Here is a 20,146-nt window from a genome sequence, read left to right on the forward strand (position 1 = left end):
TGTTAAAAGGCCTAAGCAGTAATAACATATTTGGCTGTATGGGGAAATTAAACCGAGCTCTAATCTGAAAATAAGGGTCTGATTTCCCCTTTGTCAATCCCTGGCCTGTGAGTGCAAAGTGTTGCCTTCAAAAGTTCCACCGTCCATCTTGGGGAGAAAATATAAGTGCACACACGACTGTGTTGCAAGCTAATAGAAGGTAAACGTCCTGGAGGTTCCGAATGCCGCGGCTGCGTCCTACACAGCGGTGGAAACTCCAGCGTGGGGCGTAACCACCCATCACAGCACAAGGTGTTCAATCTTGGAATCCAGCTCCCAAACAACTCAAATCAGCGAAGAGCTGAGCAGGCCGCCTGCGCTCCTCAGAGGGAGGAGGAGCTCGAAGGAGACCGACACGGGGCTCCGCCTACATTCTAGCTCCGCCTCTCCCTCTGAGTGGCTGCCAGGACAACTTCCCATTGGCCGCCGACCAGAAAGCAGACATCCGGTTTGCGGATCCGGCTGCTGGAGGCGGAGGCCGCAATGGTGCGGTTCAAGCACAGGTAAGCAGACCCTTGCCCGGTCCCCGGCGGCCTGGCCCCGCGCTCACCGCCCTCTCGCCCGACTTAGGTACCTGCTCTGTGAAGTGGTGTCTGACGACCCCCGCTGCCGCCTGAGTCTGGAGGACCGAGTGCTGGGCGGCCTGGTACGGGACACGATTGCCCGCGTGCATGGGACTTTCGGCGCGGCCGCCTGCTCCATCGGCTTCGCGGGTGCGAGGGTGCTGGGGAACCGGGGGCTGGCGGGACGTGGAGGGGGCAGTGGCCAGAGGAGGGAGAAAGAAGGGGCACAAGCGACCCCAGCAACTGCGAAGCCCTGTGCACAGTCCTATGTAAGATATAATCCTTTAGGACTTTGCTGGAGGCCTAATGGTTAAGCCTCCTCGCTTCCAATGCAGGGGGCAAGAGTTCGATCCCAGGAGGGGGAACTAAGATCCCACATGAGGGGGGTGGGGGTGGGGCAAAATAAATTAAAAAAAGATATCGTCCTTTTTAGGAATCTCGGATCCGAGCCCAAAGTCTGCGTGAGTCCAGAGTTAGGCGGAGAGCTAAGAGCAGTAAGCAGTGAGACTTTGGGCAAGAACCCCCTGTACCTATTTGACATATGTATTGAGTTTAACAGGATGGTGAAAATTAAATGAGGGAAGCCGTGTATGGTTCTAAGTTACTTGACTGGTTACGTTGACATCACCTGGAAAAAACATTGTCAAAATTAACCCTGAAAAGGGCCTGTGAAGTACAGAATGTGTGTAGGTAAATGTAGAAGGCCCTTTCAACAGGCACTCTATGTAAACTCATTCTCTTACCATCTACTCAAAATTGAATCCAGTATAAGGAATGCACGTAGGCACAACTCTCCTACATCAGGTGAGACCCAGTTGGCTGCTACAAGAACCTGCAGACCAGTTGCAGAGCAACTTGCTTTTCAGCCAAGGGTTTTCTGAGGAAGATGGATCTATACACTCCCCACCCATTCATTAACCAGTCAGTCGCTTAGAGGACCGTTTTAAATTCTGAATTCACCAATTCTGAGTGGTGTGCGAGGCACTGGATGTTGTTTCTCTCCCTTCTGTAAATGAAGGTCTGTCCTAATTTTTTTTTCTTCAGAAATCAGTTCTTGCTTACTGATGCATCCCAGCTGCCACTGCCTTGAAGGATCTCTAGCACATAGGCTCTCAATTACCCCAAGATGTTTAACCCATTCCCGAGAATCCAGAGTTTCCCCAAATGATTTTTTTTTTTCCTGCTGTAGTGCGATACCTCAATGCCTATACTGGAATAGTGCTACTTCGATGCAGGAAGGAATTCTACCGGCTTGTGTGGTCAGCTCTTCCCTTTATCACATACTTGGAGAACAAAGGACACCATTACCCGTGTTTTCTCAACACCTTACACGTGGGAGGTATGGGTGCATGTGATATGTCTCATTTCCAATAGGTAACAAGTTCAGTGTTCAGTCTTCAGTGGTGGGTGGGTCTTCCTGCTCTCCTGCCAAGAGCAAGATACTTTTTCCTAGCTCTGCAAGACTCTTGAGGCAAACACTTTTCACAAGCTGTTGACCACAAAGCTCTTTCATGTGCCAGGTACAATCAGAACATGTCAGAAGTTCCTGATTCAGTACAACAGGAGACAGCTGTTGATCCTGTTGCAGAACTGCACTGATGAAGGTAAGGCACGCTAGCCCTGTGCCCACTGAGCAAGTGACTGGCCTCCTCCTCCAGCTGAATGAAAGGCCACTCCCAAAGACATCTTTAATCACCCGCACTGTACTTTCTTCAGGAGAACGAGAGGCTATCCAGAAGTCTGTCACAAGAAGCTGTTTACTAGAGGAGTCGTCGGCTGGGGAGGAGCTTTCAGACAGTGGTGGTGAGGAGGCTGCTGAGGCAATGGAGTGAACCTCTACAGACTGCCCTGTGCCCCAGCCTCAGGGCCCACTTGTTGGGACAGGACATTCTGGGAGGCAGCAGCATCTTCTGTACTTCTCAAGCAGGATGACTGCTGACCAGAGGCCAAGTGACCAGCTCAAAATGGACTTATTTGCTTAAAACTAATCGAAGTCACCTTTACCCAGCATTGCCTGGTTAAGTGGTTCTGGAGGTTGTGAAGCCCCTGGAGTTATAGACATCTTTGTATCTAACTGCCTGGCTGAGAGCAGGTTTAATAAATGTATTTGGCTTCTGTAGTATTTAGTGCGCATGTGAAGTTCATGCTTGGCCTAGTCTCTTTCACCCCTCCACCCTCGGCCGGAAAACTGGCTCCCCATGTGGTACTAGATGCACAGCCTCCCACTTGAAACCTTGTACCCCTGCCCCTAGGATGGGCCCTAAGTAATCCAGGTCACTCAGAGTAGCAGTTTTAGTGAGACACAGCAACTAAACTGGCACAGATCTATAGCTGGTCTCAGTACTGACCCACAGGACCTTAAGAATTCCAGATTCCTTGCCAATACTTAACCAGGTAACCTGACAAAAAATACAGTTCTTGCAGTTTTGAGTGGGGAAAAAACCTGGTCTCACCTGACCTCATTATTACAAAGTCAAGCAGCAGCTGCCAACTTCTGGTAGTTTTCCGCAGTTCCACCCTTCCCCATTGCCTTTTACCTGCCTGGTACCTGAAGGCAGGTGAGACAGTGCACTCACAGGAATTAGGAGGGAGAAGAGACTATGATCAGTTTTGATCTGCTACCTATGAAAGACATTTCTAGGACCTATTTTCTCCTTAATTAAATGGACATCACTCAAAGTCCCTTAAATATTTAACAAAGATTTGTGATTTTTTGCTTCACATGCCCCTTCATCCACCCAGAAGAGTTCCTGACCCAGGATCTCTTCCTTTTAAGAATGGGAGGTTAGAGTTAAACCCAGCTCAAGAACCCTTTAGGCCTGACACTAGGAAAGGCATTACTCGAATTGCTCAAGCTCATAGTAGCTATTAATCTATTAAGAAGTATAGGTCTTCCCTGGTGGCGCAGTGGTTGAGAGTCCGCCTGCCGATGCAGGGGACACGGGTTCGTGCCCTGGTCCAGGAAGATCCCACATGCCGTGGAGCGGCTGGGCCCGTGGGCCATGGCCGCTGAGCCTGCGCGTCCGGAGCCTGTGCTCCACAACGGGAGAGGCCACAACAGTGAGAGGCCCACGTACCACAAAAAAAAAAAAAAAAGTATATGTCTAGCGACTTCCCTGGTAGTGCAAGGGGTAAGCCTCAGTGCTCCCAATGCAGGGGGCCCAGGTTTGATCCCTGGTCAGGGAACTAGATCCCACATGCATGCTGCAACTAAGAGTTCACATGCCACAACTAAGGAGCCCGCCAGCCACAACTAAGACCCAGTGCAACCAAACAGATAAATACTAAAAAAAAATTAAAAAATAAAAAAAGCTGCCCTGAAATCATCTTAAAGAAACCAGAATGCTCACAATGCTTGTGCAGGTGATTTATTCCAACTATTGGCCTTCATCGTCTATTACACCTAGAGGTTACTTTATTAAGCAGCAAAATAGTTCACATCAGCCAACTTCAGCTGAAACCAAGGCCTAAGACTGCTCTAGGCAACAGGGAGGCAGTGGGCAAGCCCACCGCTTTTAAACCTGTCCTGCTCTTCCTCCGGGTGTGCCAGGCTCCTCTGTTCCTGTAACTCAGGCCACTGTCACTTGAAACAAGCTTGATCCAAAGGTTGCCAAGTCCCCAGGCTTCCTTCGTCAATGACAGTTACAGCTTTCCTTGCCAAACAGAAGCCACGTTCAAGAGGCAAAACCCTCCATCACACATGCCAGTGCAACCTGGGTCTGACACCACAGCGTGGTTATTTGTCAGAAGAAAAACTGCAATTTAAGCTGGGTGTCCTAAATCCATATTATTCCCATCCCTCTGTTTCTTAAAGATAACAAGAGGAGAACTGAACAGATAGAAAAGATTCAACTATTAGGTGTGCTGAAAGCATGGTGCCCTGACACAAGATGTCACAGCAGAGCAATGCTGTAACACTAACACTGATGTGGGCTGCTCCAAGGGACTCAAACTTAGTTCGGGTTGAGAAAAACTACACATGGGTCAAAAAGACTAACCTGGCAACAAACTAAAAACCGTGGCAGGAAGAGATCTCTTGTGAGTGTCAATACTTTATTTTGGTGTGAAGACAGGAAGCTGGAAAATACACTGTATTTAAAATTTTCTTGGTTCCCCCTCACATTGTGGAAACCCCCTCCCCCCAGAGCTAATCTGTTCAAACTCAAATACTTAAAAATTACAGCAGCAAAACAAAAGCGCAGAAAAAAGAAAACCAGATGGAGAAGGTAGCCAGGCCAGTAGTGTCACTTGGTGTGGACGACTGAGGTGCTGAACAGGAGCTTCTGTTTCTGTTTTTTTCTTTTCTTTCCTCCTTTCTCTTCTAAACAGAAAACAGAAACAGCTTAGCTTAGAATGCCATCGCCTTGCCCCTGGCCAGTTTTCATTAATGATAGTCGCAGGCAGCTAGGAGAGCAGGCTCTGGAATTAGACCTGGATTCAAATACCAGTCCTTGCACACTCTGGTGTTTGTCTTCAGGTACATCACTTACGTCCCCAGCCCAGCTCCTCGTCTGTAATGTGAATTATACCCATTTAATATGGTATTGGGAGAATAAAATTAGCACAACGCCAGGCACACAGGAAGCACGCATAAATGCCAGTGTTGTTCTTATCTAGTTCATGAACACCACAGAGCGGGGGTGTGCTTCAAGCCTGACCTCCTTCATCTATTAGCCACCCTCCACCACTGTGTCTTAGAAGATTAAAAAAAAAAAAAGGTCCTCAGAATTTCACACCAAGGCCTCAAAAGAACTAATCTGGGGTGCAAAAAGGTGCTAACGTACCAAATGGAATGTTAGTTGACACTAGAATGTGAGCCCTGAGGCTCAGAGGGAAAAATGCAACTGATTAGTGATGTCTGCCACTGGATCCAGGAGGGAATGACAGCCCTGAGCTGAGCACCCCACTTCTGTGCCTTTACCAGAGAGGGGATCTGAAGTAGCTGGCGTGTCCAGTTTCATGAAGGCTGCTTCAATAGCTTGGCTGAAGGAATTCTGGAAACTGGGCACAGGAACACGGTCTGAGTTATCACTCTCCCCATCGCTGTCCACAGGGGCAGGAGGACCTAAGCTGTTTTCACCTAAATAACACCAGTGTTAAAATTGTAGAAACAACACTAGAGCCTTTTACCTTCTGAAAGGGGCCAAATTTCCCCTTTACCAGAGGGCTGTTCTCACCTTTCTTTGGAGCAGTTTTGGGCCACACATCTGCTTTTGCTTTTCCAATTCTCAGCATCTGCCAAAGTGGGAAAGGGGAGGAAACAATTTAAGTAACTGACGCCATTTCTTCTCCAGACTCCTACCTTGACACCGACTGGTACGGGAGACAAAGAACCAACTACCCCTCTGGGAAAAAGATTTTCTAGATACTTCTCTCCTTAACACTGTTTTGGTCATGTCCTCTATATCCTGACCAATGGAACTGGCAATGAAACTCACAAGGTGGGAAACCAGTTGTTCCTTAGGAAACAGGTAAAGCATATTGCAAAGAAGGCACAAGAGATTCATACTCAGATTCTGAAGCTGGGAATCCTGACTCTGTGTCATTGCCTGCTTCTGACAAATTTTCCTACTCTTCTGGAGACTCCTAAAAACATCAACCTCTTAGAATAAGGAGTGTACAGGACCTTCCAATTTTAAAACAAACCACCTGGCTATCAAACCTCAGTTACTTAAGGCCACAAAAATCAATTTAACTTTATCTCGAAACTGCTCCCACAGCCCTCGTTACCTTGTGGTCTTTGCTTTTCCAACAGTTCCTTAACTATTAACTTTTAGATCCAGCCATAAACCATATTCCTGCAAGTACAGTAAAATCAGAACAATTCCTCTTGCCCCTGAGTGAGGAAATTTTTCATCCCACTTGGCCAAGACCAGCTTTGTAAGTGCTGAGGGCCACTATGCATCCCAGCTGCCACACATACCATGCCACTCAAAGCAGGGTGAATTTTACCAAAAGACAACCCCAAGAAGATACAAGTAGGAATGCCTGTCCTAAATGTTTACCAAAGTGGGGCTTGCATGTTGTGCAAGATGAGTTCAACTGGCAGATGCTGATTTCACTGATAAACTTCATCATGTGCCACACTTTGATGATCTGCTCCCGTGGTCCCTGGGAGTCTGGGGTCCAATAGTACGACATCTGAATCATCTTACTCTTCCAAGGTCATTAAAATATATCACCTATATTTTAATCTTGACAAAAATGTTTAAATGTTTAACCTGAGTCCACTCATGAAGAAACAATCAGAAAAATCTCAACTATAGGATAATCTATAGAACAACTGGTCTGGATGCTTCAAAAATATCCATGTCACAGGTAAAAAACAAAAAAACAGAAGCCAGAGGAACCGTTATGGATCAAAGGACACTAAAGAGACTTGAAAACCTAAATGCAATGAATAGTCTTTGATTAAATCTGACTGAAAACAATACAGGACACTGAAACAAATGGGAAAATAAAAATATGTGGCATCTTAGATAGTATTAAATCAGCTGTCTTTGATGTGATAATGGTAATTGTAGTTATACAGGAGAATGTCATTTTGGGGGCATGTATCTCCCAAGTATTTAGTTGTCAAGTGTCATTCATGAGGTCTGTAACTTACTTTCAACATAGCAAAAACAAAGAGAGAGAGAAAAGCAAGCAAATATAGCAAAATAGTAACAACTGGTAAATCTGGGTGAAAGGTATGAATGTTCATTATACTATTCTTTCAACTCTAAGTTTGAAGTTTTTCAAACTATAAAGTTGAAAAAAGCAATGGCAGTAAAACCTAGCTAAGAAAACAACTTAGGCATTGACCTAACTCCTAGGAGCCACTTGCTTATAACCTCTGAAACCTAGCAGTTCATTCTCAGGATTGCTCTCAATTATTTCATCCTCCTTGACTTCAAAGACTCTCCTCACCAAAGTTCAATTCCTGCTTATTCCTCAGCACAAACTGCCGTTTGTACGTGAGAAATACCCAGATCAACTAACTGTTCTATAGAACTGTTAAGCTAACGATTCCAAACTAGCCCCAAAGAAGTGAACACTAACCTCCTACAAGGCTGCTTGTCAAGCTGTCTGTCCATCTTCCTCAGTTATCTGAATACAGGAATGCTGAGTGTTTTGCTTGTTTTAAAGATTAATACTGATCTGACATCAAATCTCACTAGCCTAGTGTTGCCTCCAACCCAACTCCTCAAGAAAGCTGATTTGGCTACTTACAGGATAATCAAGACAACTTTCCCTTTCCCAAAGTGAAGAAGAATGGTTTATTGTATGTAACAGATACCACTGAATCAGAGGTCCTAGAACCAGGGACCAGTTAAAATTGACTAACATATCCCCAGCCCCTAGAACAGTGCTCAGTATAAAAGTATCTACTGACGTGTTAAATAATTAAAACTCCTGATTCTTCCTCAACTACTCTTAGCTACTTTCCTTGGTAAGTCTATGGTAATATCTGAGACTAACTCCATGACCTTCCGTCAGCCTTCCATGGTTATTAGAGTCAGTGCAACATTAGCCTGTAAGTCTCCCCATCTCCAACAGAGGGACTTCCAGAAAGAACAAGCATCAGAGTTCATGTTAAATACCCTTGGGCTGCTTCACAAGCAACGGGTTTACCTGGGCAAAGGAAGGGAAGGGAGAGTCTTCTTCCAGACTCCCAACGCAGAATGAAGAACTGCCCTGACTGGCCGTGGGTGACAGAGGGGTCAGCAGGAAGTCTGAAAGGGAACCAGAGACCTGATTATACAAGTCAAGTTCCAAAAAGTTAGTGTCCTGTTAATAAGAAAGAAGAAACAAACCCAGAATCGGGTCTGGATAATTACCAACCCTGCCCCAGAAAGCTAACTGTGATCCACTTTCAACTCTGCCATATGCTTATAAAACCAAGAACATGGCCTATTGTTCACAGGAGTGATCAGCATAGAGAGAGAAAAGTTTAATGGTTACAATAACACTAGAAAGCACAGCAAAATCTATTCCCACGGTAAGAAAAATCCTCTCCACATCAGCCGGTTCTCAAGGCCTAGGTATCGGACTGTCAGAGAATGGTTTTATATGGATGAAAAAGCTCCAAGAAAAGATATAAAATGTAATCATGTCAGCCTTTATGTTCCCGCCAAAAGAAGTCTATGACCTGGGAATATTCAGTTAGAATCCAAAACACATACAGCAGCAAAATCCAGCAAGATGCAAGCTTTTCCCTGATACTCCCTAGGGAAATTAGTCTTTTCCATCCTTTCTGACCTAGGGTTGAACATTTCCCACAGATCAGTCTACCCACTGCCCTGATCACTGCTGGGAGGGAGAGGCCTATTCGCTCTCCCAGCAGCAGGCCCTGCCACAGTCAGCCAGGGCTCTGTGGTACTTTGATTCCTAGGACCATCCAACTGCTCTTGCCTGAATACATTAAAGCCCAAATAACTTCAGAAAAGCTAGTATGTGAAAACGCAATCTTTTTATCACAGATGATGTAGTCAATGTTTTGCCATGTTCCTTTAGTAGCTTTAGTAGTTCCTTTAGTAGCTCTCTTCTCATTATGAAGAGCATAAGTGTTGTGCAGCCCTCAAGACCCAGATTCTAGTCCAAGTCCCTGCCACTAACCAAGTCCCTGCCTTGGTCTCAGGCTCCTAAATCTGCCAAGTGATGGGCATATGATCACAAGGGTCACCAAGAGTTTTAAATATTCTGATCTTGGACTTTTCATTGAAAATGCCTGACAAAAATAAATTTTAAGTATCAGAAACTATCTGCCAGGAGGATGAAGATCAGAAAAGACAGCTCTCTGAAATTATAGTAACTCCTTTTAACTGTTTAATTTCATGACACATTAACACATTCTATATATAAGGAAAAACATTTTTAAAAGGCTGAAGGCCTATACCCTGAGAAAATCATAATTCAAAGAGAGTCATGTACCACAATGTTCACTGCAGCACTATTTACAATAGCCAGGACATGGAAGCAACCTAAGTGTCCATCGACAGATGAATAATAAAGATGTGGCACATATATACAATGCAATATTACTCAGCCATAAAAAGAAACGAAACTGAGTTATTTGTAGTGAGGTGGATGGACCTAGAGTCTGTCATAGAGTGAAGTCAGTCAGAAAAACGAATACCGTATGCTAACACATACATATGGAATCTAAATAATAAAATGGTTCTGATGAACCTAGGGGCAGGAGAGAAATAAAGACGCAGATGTAGAGAATGGACTTGAGGACACGGGGAGGGGGAAGGGTAAGCTGGGACAAAGTGAGAGTGTGGCATGGACACATATACACTACCAAATGTAAAACAGCTAGTGGGGGGGCTTCCCTGGTGGCGCAGTGGTTGAGAATCTGCCTGCCAATGCAGGGGACACGGGTTTGAACCCTGGTCTGGGAAGATCCCACATGCCGCAGAGCAACTAGGCCCGTGAGCCACAACTACTGAGCCTGCGCGTCTGGAGCCTGTGCTCCACAACGAGAGGCCGCGATAGTGAGAGGCCCGTGCACCGCAATGAAGAGTGGCCCCCGCTCGCCGCAACTAGAGAAAGCCCTCGCACAGAAACGAAGACCCAACACAGCCAAAAATAATAAATAAATTAATTTAAAAAAACAAACAAAAAAAACCAGCTAGTGGGAAGCAGCTGCATAGCACAGGAGATCAGCTCGGTGCTTTGTGACCAACTAGAGGGGTGAGATAGGGAGGGCAAGAGGGAGGGGATATGGGGATATACGTATGCATATAGCTGATTCACTTTGTTATACAGCAGAGACTAACACAACATTGTAAAGCAATTATACGCAAATAAAGATGCTAAAAAAAAAAAAGGCTGAAGGCCTCTCAATCCTGACCTCACTCCTTAGAGTGGAACACTGTTACCGGTCTGGAACACAATCATCCCAATATTTTTCTATACATTTAGACATATAAACCCATACTGAAATGCTTTGTTTTGTGTGGCTTTTTTAACCCAAAAATGGTGTCATGTTTTGTCTTGTTCTACAACTTCCTTTTATCTTAAAGGTCTATCCATTAGTTCAGGAAGAGAGCTATTTCCTTTTTCAGTAGGTGTAAAGAATTTCATAGTAAAAATGCTGTAATTTAGCCATTTCCCTACCAGTATACTTTAGGCTGTTTTCTCTCCCTATCATAAATAAGACGACATAAATAAAGATGTTCACACAAACAGGGGGAGTATCTTTAAGGTAGAAACTAGAAATAAAACAGCTGGGTTGTGGAGAAGAATCTAGGTTTAACCATCCTGCTATATGAGCTGCCTGAGGTTTTTAGAAGCTAAGTCGGTACAGCCAATGGAAAAGTGAATCAAATAGTAGCAATTTGATGGATCTCAGGAATCTATTAACTACCCAAGTAAGGTTAGTCCCATAAAGACCCCCACCATGCCGAGATCACAGTTGTAAATTCAGACACTAGGGCTTTGCTTAAGGTCTGTGGCTGGTGGTCAACTTGATTCTTTAAATCCCAACTCTATTTACCTGCTTGGGAACCTGGACTTCTGCTAAGAGAAGAAAGGGAGAGAGCCCCATGGCCCTCGGTGCTGGTGGGACCCAAAGCAGAATCAGAGGAGCAGGTATAGGAATTGAAGGCAGGAAACTGCTGTAGATTCTCTAAGGGAATGTGGACTTCTGGGTCTGCAAAGCAAAGACGAGAATGGTAGGCCCACGTACAGAATCCCTCAAATCTTTTCCAACAGTTGTGGACAGTCAATATGAATCCCCCAGGGATCTGAATGATGGAGACAGAGCTTTAAAACCCAAATTTATAGTAACTGTCACTTTATAATATGCCTTTGTTTTAGTATAAAAGCCTTGCTCTAACTCTTCTTGGTTGAAGCTAGGTGATAAACCTGGGGGTTAATTATAATATTCTGTATACTTGTGTTTAAATATTTCCATAATAAAAAATTAAAACAAAAAGGCCTTTGTTCCTGAAACATCACTTTTCTCAACTATTCAGGACTTGTGCTTTAAACAGCTACACAACACTGGTATGCCAGCTATACAATTATCCCAGTTGAAGAAGTAAAATTCATGTTTACCATACCACATGCAGTCAAAATAGTTAAGTCCTTTCCCTAGCCAAGGACTCAATTCCTTGTTTTCAGGAGGTTAACTAGACCCTCATGTCACACAGTCCTTGGTTCAGTGAAGCTTATGTTTAAGAACCAGATCAAAAGATTCTACTTACTGGTATTAAGGAGCTCAAATCTAACTTCCTGCACGTATTTCCTAGTTTGTCAATAGGTCTCTACTATTTCAAACTCTCCTGGTAGACTTGCTATGTATAGATGTCTCCAGAGTCAAAGGTGAGGCCAACAATGTATCCAGAGAGCACAGGGCCAGTTATCCCCAACATGCAGCAGATCTCCAATTCCCTTCCCCCGCCCACCCAGGGTTTTTTCACCCACTATGCCCAAGGATGAACTTACTATGTGCTATGCACTTTGACCAACATCAACTCGTTAATTCTCATGTAAGCCTACAAGTAAGGAGGTACTCTCACAACTCACATTTAAGAGCTGAAGAAAGCAAGTGGCAGACCTGACATACGACCTAAACAGTCTGGCCCCCGGGCCCAGGCACGGGATCTCTGTACAATGATGCACAGTTGTGCTCATCATTGAGATGAGAGTTCTTGAACTTACACTTGCCCTGCTTCTTGTTCTCCTCCATCTCAATCCGGCGCTCTCGGCGACGTTCCTCCCGGGCCTTCTTCTGGCGCTGCCGCTTCCTCTTCTCAATATCATCTGCGGGTTGGTGAGGTTGTGAGGAGGCAAATGCAGGACAACCTGGCCATTAACTCCTCCCACTTGGCTAGTAGCTAAGGGCACACGAGTGGGCCCAGCTGGATTGGATGAACGGATGGAGCATATCAGGAGGTTCTGAGACTCATGACAAAAGCTCCTTACTTCCTCTTGTGGGTTTCTAGTCACAAGAATCCCTAAACTCCACTAAAAAGGGAAGCAAAGTAGGGGGCATTCTCACCTGAGAATATCTCTAGGGTTTCCTTAGAGACCAGAGGAGGCTGCAGAGCCAGTTCACAGATGCTGAACTCGCAGGTGAGCGGCAAGTGAGAGAGGTATCTATGACGCTGTCGCACATCCTGCAAGGGAAAAGGGACCGATGCTCAACTAAGACCAGGCCTAACTCTAAGAGCAGAGGTTCCCACCCCAGGTATCAGGCAGTACACCACACCCTCTCAGATGGCAATGGGGCTCAAAGAGTTAGTGCTCAAGTTATCAGCTTTTGAAAAGCTGAACAGAAATTGTCAATTAACCTACCGTAAGGTAGAATAAGCAACCAAAAGCAGTTTTTTGGTTTGTGCTGCAAATGAATGAATTGAGGCTGGTAATGAATGATCTAAAGCTGATCAGCTGTTTCAGCTTTTCTGGGGGTCCACAACAAACAGGGGAGAATAAGGAAGGTAAGAGTTATTTACTGGGGAAAAAATCTGGGAACCACTGACTGAATTAATGATAACTAGGAAGGCAGATAAAGCAGGTTTCCCTACTGAGCAAAGCTTGGCCTAAAATAATAAAAAATGAAGGTCATTAATTTAATTTTCTTTTAATTCTTTTTCTGCATGTTTGATGGAAAGTTCACAGTACTTAAAAAATCTCTAAATTTAAGGCTTTTAACAAATTTGTGATCAATACAACTGTAACTCTCAAAGAGCAAATATTCACATATGTAAATTATCAGACACTAATTCACAGGTAGCTGCTAAACCAAAAATTCATAACGAGCTTGTGTAAGCTACCTTAAAGCCTCCAAGGACTTTGTTTTCTTGCCATTTTCTCCCAAGCAATAAGGAGAAACAAAAACAAACTCATCTCTGAAAGTAGGAGACATCTCTATTCCCAAACCACAATAAATGAACCTGTGATACAGGGAGCAGTGGTGAGTGACCTAACAGAACCCCGGCACGGTGGGGGAGGGTCATTTAACTTTTTAAAAATTCACAGGCACCATCACTAACAAAAAGACTTAAAACCTTTCAAGACTAAAGGCCTTTAAAGTTTGTGAACTTGGTTCAGCTAGGCCCACCACAAAGAGACTAGGTTAATGCCGCTTCCTGCCCCTCCACCTCGCAAGGCAGGCCCTTACCTCAGACATGGAATACCCAGCGATCTCCACCACCGTGGCTGAGATCTTCTCAGGGCTCTGTTCCAGGCTGCCATACTCCCGCACGAGGCAGCGCACATTCACGGGGTGCAGGAACATGTGCTGCCCATCCTCCGCTGAAGACAAGTGGCTCTATCACACAATACTCTTGGCCAGTCCTCAAGTCAGGCCCTCCTTATCCCAGACCCGACTCTCCCTCCCCAAGCTGAAAGGCACAACAGACCCCATCTGCCCAGGAGCTAGCGGCAATACCTCCCTCTGCTCAGAGAGCCAGATCACGTCTCTGAATCATTAAGCAGCAACCCAGCCCTCCTCCTCAGGGACACTCACCTTGGTAAAAGTAGTAACAAGGAGAGCTGCTCAGGTGTGTGATGCTTGGCTTGGTGACGGGTTCCTGCTGGCTGGACTCGGTACAAATGGTCCCCTCTCCAAGATTGTCTTCTGCTAACTCCAAGTCCTCACAGGCCTCTGACAAGCCCTCAGGCTCTGGTTCAGAAACTGCTTCCTCTTCCTCTACCAGAGGGAGAGCAAGAGGACGAGGAGGAGAGCCAAGAGAACAAACTTCTGTGGTCTCTTCATCAAAAGCAGACAGATACTCCAGCATGCCCTGTTGGGACAAACTGTAGGTCACAGAAAGAACATGTGGCAAAGGCAGGCACAGGAACCAAGCTCTCTTGAGGTTTACCTTAGCTGTCACATTCACTGATTTAACATCACTGGGGAAAGAACACACATAGAAAAAGCACATTGGAAAAATTTAAAAATAAATAAATAAATTAATTAATTAATTAAAAAGCACATAGGAAATACTCATAGTTCCCTCTTACCCCAAAAAAGTTCAAACCTCACAACAGGGCCGAACAGCTGAAGAGCAGCACCTGAGGAATGGCAGCCATTTAGTCTGTAACTGGGACACTAACCTTCCTGGGTTGAAAAACGGACTCCTTCGCCAAGGGAGCCATCAGCACCAGTTGTTCCAGAGCTGCCACGACACCAGCGACCTCCCCGCTGCTTTCAGCCAATCCTGACAGAGCCTCTTCCCGAGTCTAGAGCACCAGAGAGAAAACCAGAAACATACTTAGTTTGAAGGGCCAAATCTCACAATGGCCTTTCTCAACAGGAGCAAAAGTTAAAAGGCAAAAAGGAAGAGTCTAAGTACTTAGAATTCTCAATCTTTAAGGGAAGCAGGAAGCAAAAACACCTAGTACTCAAATGGGATGGTACTCTGCTTAGCATCTCTGACAAAGATGACGACAACACTACAAAAAAGCTTCCTGAACAGAAATCCCAGGACACAGGACTAGTCTTCTAGTTTTTACGAGCGAAGCTTTGAGAGAGCCCCAGTGCAGGAGACAAAGAGTCTGGGCAACCCCCACCTCAACCCGGATAGCTCTACTTCTAGGCAGCTTTTCTTCTCCCTGAAATGCATTTGAACAAATGCTCCGCACTACAGAAAGAAATTTAGAAGTATTGGGTTGGTCAAAAAGGTCGTTCGGGTTTTTCTTAAGACATTACAAAAACCCAAACGAACTTTTTGGCCAGCCCAATAAATACACAGAACGCTGCCCAAAGAGGACTTATGAGTCAGAGAGAGAGAAATTCAAATACCAGCTTCACCTCTTATTAGTTATATGTCCTCAAGTAAATTATCTAACCCATGATTCCATCTCCTCATCCATGAAAGGGGATACTGTTCACCAGGTTATGGAGCTTAAGTGAGAAAAAAATAACACAGCCCCTTTCATGGGGGCTTTCATTGTTCTAATATAGATCAGTGATTCTCAAAATGTGATCTGGGGATGAGCAGCATCAGAACCACCCTGGAACTTGTGATAATGCAAATTATTAAGCTTACTGAGCCTAGACCTACTGAATCAGTCTCTCAGGGTGGAACACAACAACCAGTGATTCTGATGCTTGTTCAAGTTTAAGAATCTCTATTGTAGACGATACAGGACATAAGGGATTCTATATTTGGATAATTCTTGCTGCTCCAAAATCCTCAGCAGGCATTGCTAGAGCCCGCTGGAGAGGCCACAGTAATTTCTCCACAATGTCCCTCAAATAAAACATCTCCAAAAATAAATCCAAATGTTTTCCTAAAGAACAAAAAAACCCACCTTGCTTAATTAAGAACACAGCTAATCTAGAAACTCAAGGGTCTCAGTTATAAGATCACCTTGACTTGTTCCTTTCAGCTCCAGAGAGCAGTTTAAAAATCCCTAGGTCAACCCCTTCCCCTCCTATCACCAAAGCCCAAAGCAAACCTACTTTTTTAGCCATTCCCCGCTTGTAATCTTAAATGTGGGGCTGAAGTAACTAATCCCCACCACCCCATCCCGTTTCCAGTGCATCATCTCACCTTGAGCTCCTGGATAGCTGCCTCAATAAAGCAGGACTCGGGAGTGTGCTTCTCCTCTGCCAGCTGCTGCTCTAGTGCTGCTTTCTCTTCCTGAACCACCCGGTGCAGCACCTGCTCCTTCGAGGCCAGCAGCAATTTGGAGTACTGGCTGTGCTGTTCATCTACAAGAAAGCCAACAAGATGACAGAAATGCGGGACTTCCCTGGTGGCGCAGTGGTTAAGAATCCACCTGCCAATGCAGGGGACACGGGTTCTGTCCCTTCTCCAGGAAGATCCCACATGCCACGGAGCAACTAAGCCCTTGCACCACAACTATTGAAGCCTGTACACTCTAGGGCCCCTGTGCCACAACTACTGAGCTCGAGTGCTGCAACTACTGAAGCCCGCGAGCCTAGAGCCCGTGCTCTGCAATGAGAAGCCACCGCAATGAGAAGCCCGCACACCGCAACGAAGAGTAGCCCCCACTCACTGCAACTAGAGAAAGCCCGCGCGCAGCAACAAAGACCCAACGCAGCCAAAAAAAAGTTCACGGCTGTGTGACTAAATAGGAACTTTCATACACAGCTTTTTTCCTAAAGTGAAAACGGACTGATTTAGCATGTTTTCCTTAAAAAATTTTAGCAATGACCTTAATATAAGGTTTGTAACTCTGACCCCATAACACAAGAAAGCTATCCTAAGAAAACCAAAGATGTAGTCAAAAAATTAATGCTCAGAACTCCCTGGCGGTCCAGTGGTTAGGACTCCACACTTTCACTGCTGAGGGTCTGAGTTCAATCCCTGACTGGGGAACTAAGATCCCACAAGCAGTGAGTTGCAGCCAAAAAGAAACCAAAAAACTGAAAAAACAATGTTCATTAATTATAGCATTATCTTTAGTATTAGAAAAGCTGCAACCAACTAGTAAGTCCAATAAAGGAAGTTAATGATATGATGGTATATTCATTAAAGAGAATTCTGCAGACATTAAAAATGCTTTTCTAAGAAGGAGGAATTTAGTGACACGGAGAAATAGCCACATTACATGGGGAAAGAAAAGATGCCAAAGAAGAAAACAATCCCAATCTCACAAAAACATACACGCATAGAAGAAAACTGTACAATTAACATTTGGGGGGTACCTCTGGATAAAAGGATCATGGATGATTTATTTCCTTTATTTCCCTCCCCCAGATTTTGTGGACTTTAAAATGTAATACACAGATCTATCTCATTTTTACCTTCTGTATCATGTTCGACAGCATGATATACTCTAATGAAAGTTTCTTGTGGAACATTTAGGTTATTGCCAATTTCTATTACACTGTAACAAAAATATCCTTATACATGCTCCTTGGTACAAATGACTTCTTTATGATATTTTAGTATAAATGCTGAATCAAAGGTTGTCCATATTTTAAATACTACCAAATCCACCCCCCCCCCACACACACACACGCACACACACAAAAGGCTGTATTGATTTAAACTCCTATGAAGAACAAGAGTACCTAATTCCCCACCCCTGCCAAAACCCAGTACTGGCATGCCTCAGAGATATGCCTGTTTGGTTCCACTGCAATAAAGTGAGCATCACAATCAAGTGGATCACAAATATTTTGGTTTTCCAGTGCATATAAAAGTTTTGTTTACACTATTCTGTAGTCTATTAAGTGTGCAATAGCACTATGTCTAAACAATGTAGATATCTTAATTTAAAAAATACTTCATTGCTAAAAAATGCTAACCATCATCTGACAACAGCAGGGTTGCCACAAACCTCCAATCTGTTAAAAAAAACAACTCAGTATCTGTGGAGGTATGCCTGTATTTGCCTCATCGTGTGCGTGGGTGAGAGTGACTGTGACAGGCATTTTGATTTGCATAACTCTAGGCAAAGTTAAACCTCTGTGGATACTTGGAGTTATTCAGATATCTTTTTCCTGGAAATGCTTTGCCAGATGCTTAGCCTATTCTACTAGACTGTTCATCTAATTTATAGAACACCTGTATGTTCTGGACATTAATCTGTATTTTAAATGTGTAAACCTTCCCCTAAGTTTATTTATCACCTGTTGACTCTGAGGAGTCTTGCTGGATTTTATTCTTATAAAATCAAATTCATCAATCTTTTTCTTTTATAGCATCTATGGTTTCAGCCTGGTTCAAAATTCCATCCAGGTAAAAAACCTGAGGATTTATAAAGATATTTTCCTGTATTTTCTTTTAAAAGTTTTGGATTTCGTTACATTTAATTCTTCAATCCATCAGAAATTGATTTTTATGAATGGTATGAGATAGAGATCTAATTTCATTTTATTTTTTCCATAAGAGTCAACTGTTTCAATACTGTTTATTGAAAAATCTCTTTTGCCCAGAAACTGAAATGCCACTTTAATTCAATGCTCATTTCCATGTGGAATACAGAGAATACAACCTCTTGCACTTCCCCCACTGTAAGCACTGCCCACACTCTAGATCCGAACTGCCTGGCCACCAGTCTGTCTCTTCTATTAGACACCGAGTTCCTTGATGACAGGTGCCAAGACTGGCTGACTGGGGAATCCCCAAAACCTGGGCACAGAGCCAGACACTATTCAACAAAGCTTTATATGTACTTTAATTTTTCATTTTACAACTGAACCAAATTGAAACCAAGAATGAAACCACTTTCTGCAAACTCCACTCCAACCTACTGGAACACTATGACTAATTTGGAAATGCTAGAAATGGCTTGCTGAAAGGCTAAATCTCTGACAGTAAAAAGATATATTCAAGGAACCTTAAAGGGTATACACCCACCATTATCTGCCCCCAAATTAACCGAACTTACCTCCAAGATGAATAGGATGTTCTACATTCATCCATTTGGATTTGGGCAAGGCCACCAACACCCCTTTCTGCCTCTTCATCAGCTGCATTGTAATGGTATCACCAACAACATACTGATGTGATTCTGTGGCAACAACACTGTAACAGGGACATTTATATGTTGCAGGGCAAGGAGTTAGCAGACTGGGATCTAATCTAGTAAATATCTCCGTCTTACCTCTTGAGATCCTTCTTATGCACAGAACTGTAACAGATGGGACATTTACTCCAGGTCTTCTCGCTCAATGAAAGATAGTGCAGGATGCATGCCCAGCAGAAGATGTGTCCACAACGGGTTATCTTGGCTGCAGTAGGTGGATATAGGCATATTGGGCAAGATGGCACTTCATGGCTACAAATGCGCTGAAACAAAATGCCACCACAAGTTAAACTACTTTCAGAAATAACTACGGATTACCAAAGTTAAAGCCTCTCCTCTTCCATCCCCATCCCTATACAGCTCTAACAACACATCTTCACAAAACTGTTCAACAGTGCAGGTATATGTACAATAGCACTTCAAGCAAATCATAAAGGAAACAGTAATAATAGTTTAATATACTAAAACAACTATACAACAGGTATTTTGGGGGTTCTACATCAAAGGGAAAAAATGACAGAAATCAATATATGATCCCATTTACAAAAAAAGATTTATATGTACGCATACATAAAGGCACAAAAAGGTTCTAGAAGTAATGTACCGGTAATTTCCAAAAGAGGAGTCAATGAGACTTCCACTTTATACTGTACGTCTCTACTTTTTTTTTTAAACCAATGCATATAAAACCTAAGTTTCATAGACCTTCTATGTCATTTTCAGATGATTCTATGAATTTTCACAGTAATGGGAGTCCAGGTTTTGGGTCCATCATTTTGAAACTACATCATATAACCTAGGAGTGACAAGGGGATACCCAGAGCCCATAACAGAGAAGAGAAAACAAACACAGCAGTAGCTTGGACAGAAGTACAGCTGTGTAGCTCATTTCACCTGTCACAAGGCCAAGGCCTAACCTGATACTGATTACTACAAATGGCTACCAATGAAGCAGTGTCCATGTAATGAGTCCATCCTGGGTCAGGAGGGTAACCAGAGTTCTCATATTCCTCTGATTACTTCTTCCCAGAAGAGAAGAGGTAGTAGACAGGATTGCTTTTGTCCTACAGATCAGAGCCCTCCAACACCCAGTCCTGCAG

General features: G+C 44.0%; 2 protein-coding genes across 5 annotated transcripts in view; one reads left to right on the top strand and one right to left on the bottom strand.

The window, feature by feature from the left end:
• Positions 1-481: 481 nt before the first annotated feature.
• POP5 (POP5 homolog, ribonuclease P/MRP subunit) lies at positions 482-2,716 on the top strand. 2 transcript variants are annotated; one of them, XM_082853344.1, is made up of 6 exons: positions 482-542; positions 610-752; positions 1,036-1,096; positions 1,792-1,941; positions 2,123-2,206; positions 2,319-2,716. In XM_082853344.1, the coding sequence occupies exons 2-6, from the start codon at positions 711-713 to the stop codon at positions 2,432-2,434; spliced, it is 453 nt and encodes a 150-aa protein (XP_082709470.1). In that variant the 5' UTR covers positions 482-542; positions 610-710; the 3' UTR covers positions 2,435-2,716. The 2 variants fall into 2 exon arrangements, with proteins under 2 accessions (XP_082709470.1, XP_082709469.1); XM_082853343.1 differs by lacking the exon at positions 1,036-1,096 and having other exon boundaries at positions 488-542.
• A 1,238-nt stretch (positions 2,717-3,954) lies between these two features.
• RNF10 (ring finger protein 10) overlaps positions 3,955-20,146 on the bottom strand; it is a 31,816-nt gene continuing 15,624 nt past the window's right edge. The window contains exons 5-17 of one of the 3 annotated variants that reach the window (XM_082852846.1): positions 19,125-19,309; positions 18,909-19,045; positions 16,097-16,257; positions 14,655-14,780; positions 14,065-14,341; positions 13,717-13,850; positions 12,595-12,712; positions 12,255-12,356; positions 11,086-11,241; positions 8,217-8,317; positions 5,780-5,837; positions 5,524-5,682; positions 3,955-4,923 (exon numbers count right to left, since the gene is read on the bottom strand). In XM_082852846.1, the coding sequence (XP_082708972.1) occupies positions 4,847-4,923; positions 5,524-5,682; positions 5,780-5,837; positions 8,217-8,317; positions 11,086-11,241; positions 12,255-12,356; positions 12,595-12,712; positions 13,717-13,850; positions 14,065-14,341; positions 14,655-14,780; positions 16,097-16,257; positions 18,909-19,045; positions 19,125-19,309 (1,791 nt within the window). In that variant the 3' untranslated portion in view covers positions 3,955-4,846. Of the gene's footprint in view, positions 4,924-4,944; positions 5,683-5,779; positions 5,838-8,216; positions 8,318-11,085; positions 11,242-12,254; positions 12,357-12,594; positions 12,713-13,716; positions 13,851-14,064; positions 14,342-14,654; positions 14,781-16,096; positions 16,258-18,908; positions 19,046-19,124; positions 19,310-20,146 lie in introns of those variants that run through there. The other 2 variants (XM_082852847.1, XM_082852845.1) reach the window with 2 other exon arrangements.

This window comes from Leucopleurus acutus (assembly GCF_964270905.1).
Source record: "Leucopleurus acutus genome assembly, chromosome: 13".
NCBI lineage: Eukaryota > Metazoa > Chordata > Mammalia > Artiodactyla > Delphinidae > Leucopleurus > Leucopleurus acutus.

Coding starts and splice junctions, on each gene's coding strand:
- POP5 (XM_082853343.1), top strand. CDS start 523: ATGGTGCGGTTCAAGCACAG. Junction 753..1,791: donor CTGCTCCATCGGCTTCGCGG/GTGCGAGGGTGC, acceptor TTCCTGCTGTAG/TGCGATACCTCAATGCCTAT. Junction 1,942..2,122: donor CAACACCTTACACGTGGGAG/GTATGGGTGCAT, acceptor TTCATGTGCCAG/GTACAATCAGAACATGTCAG.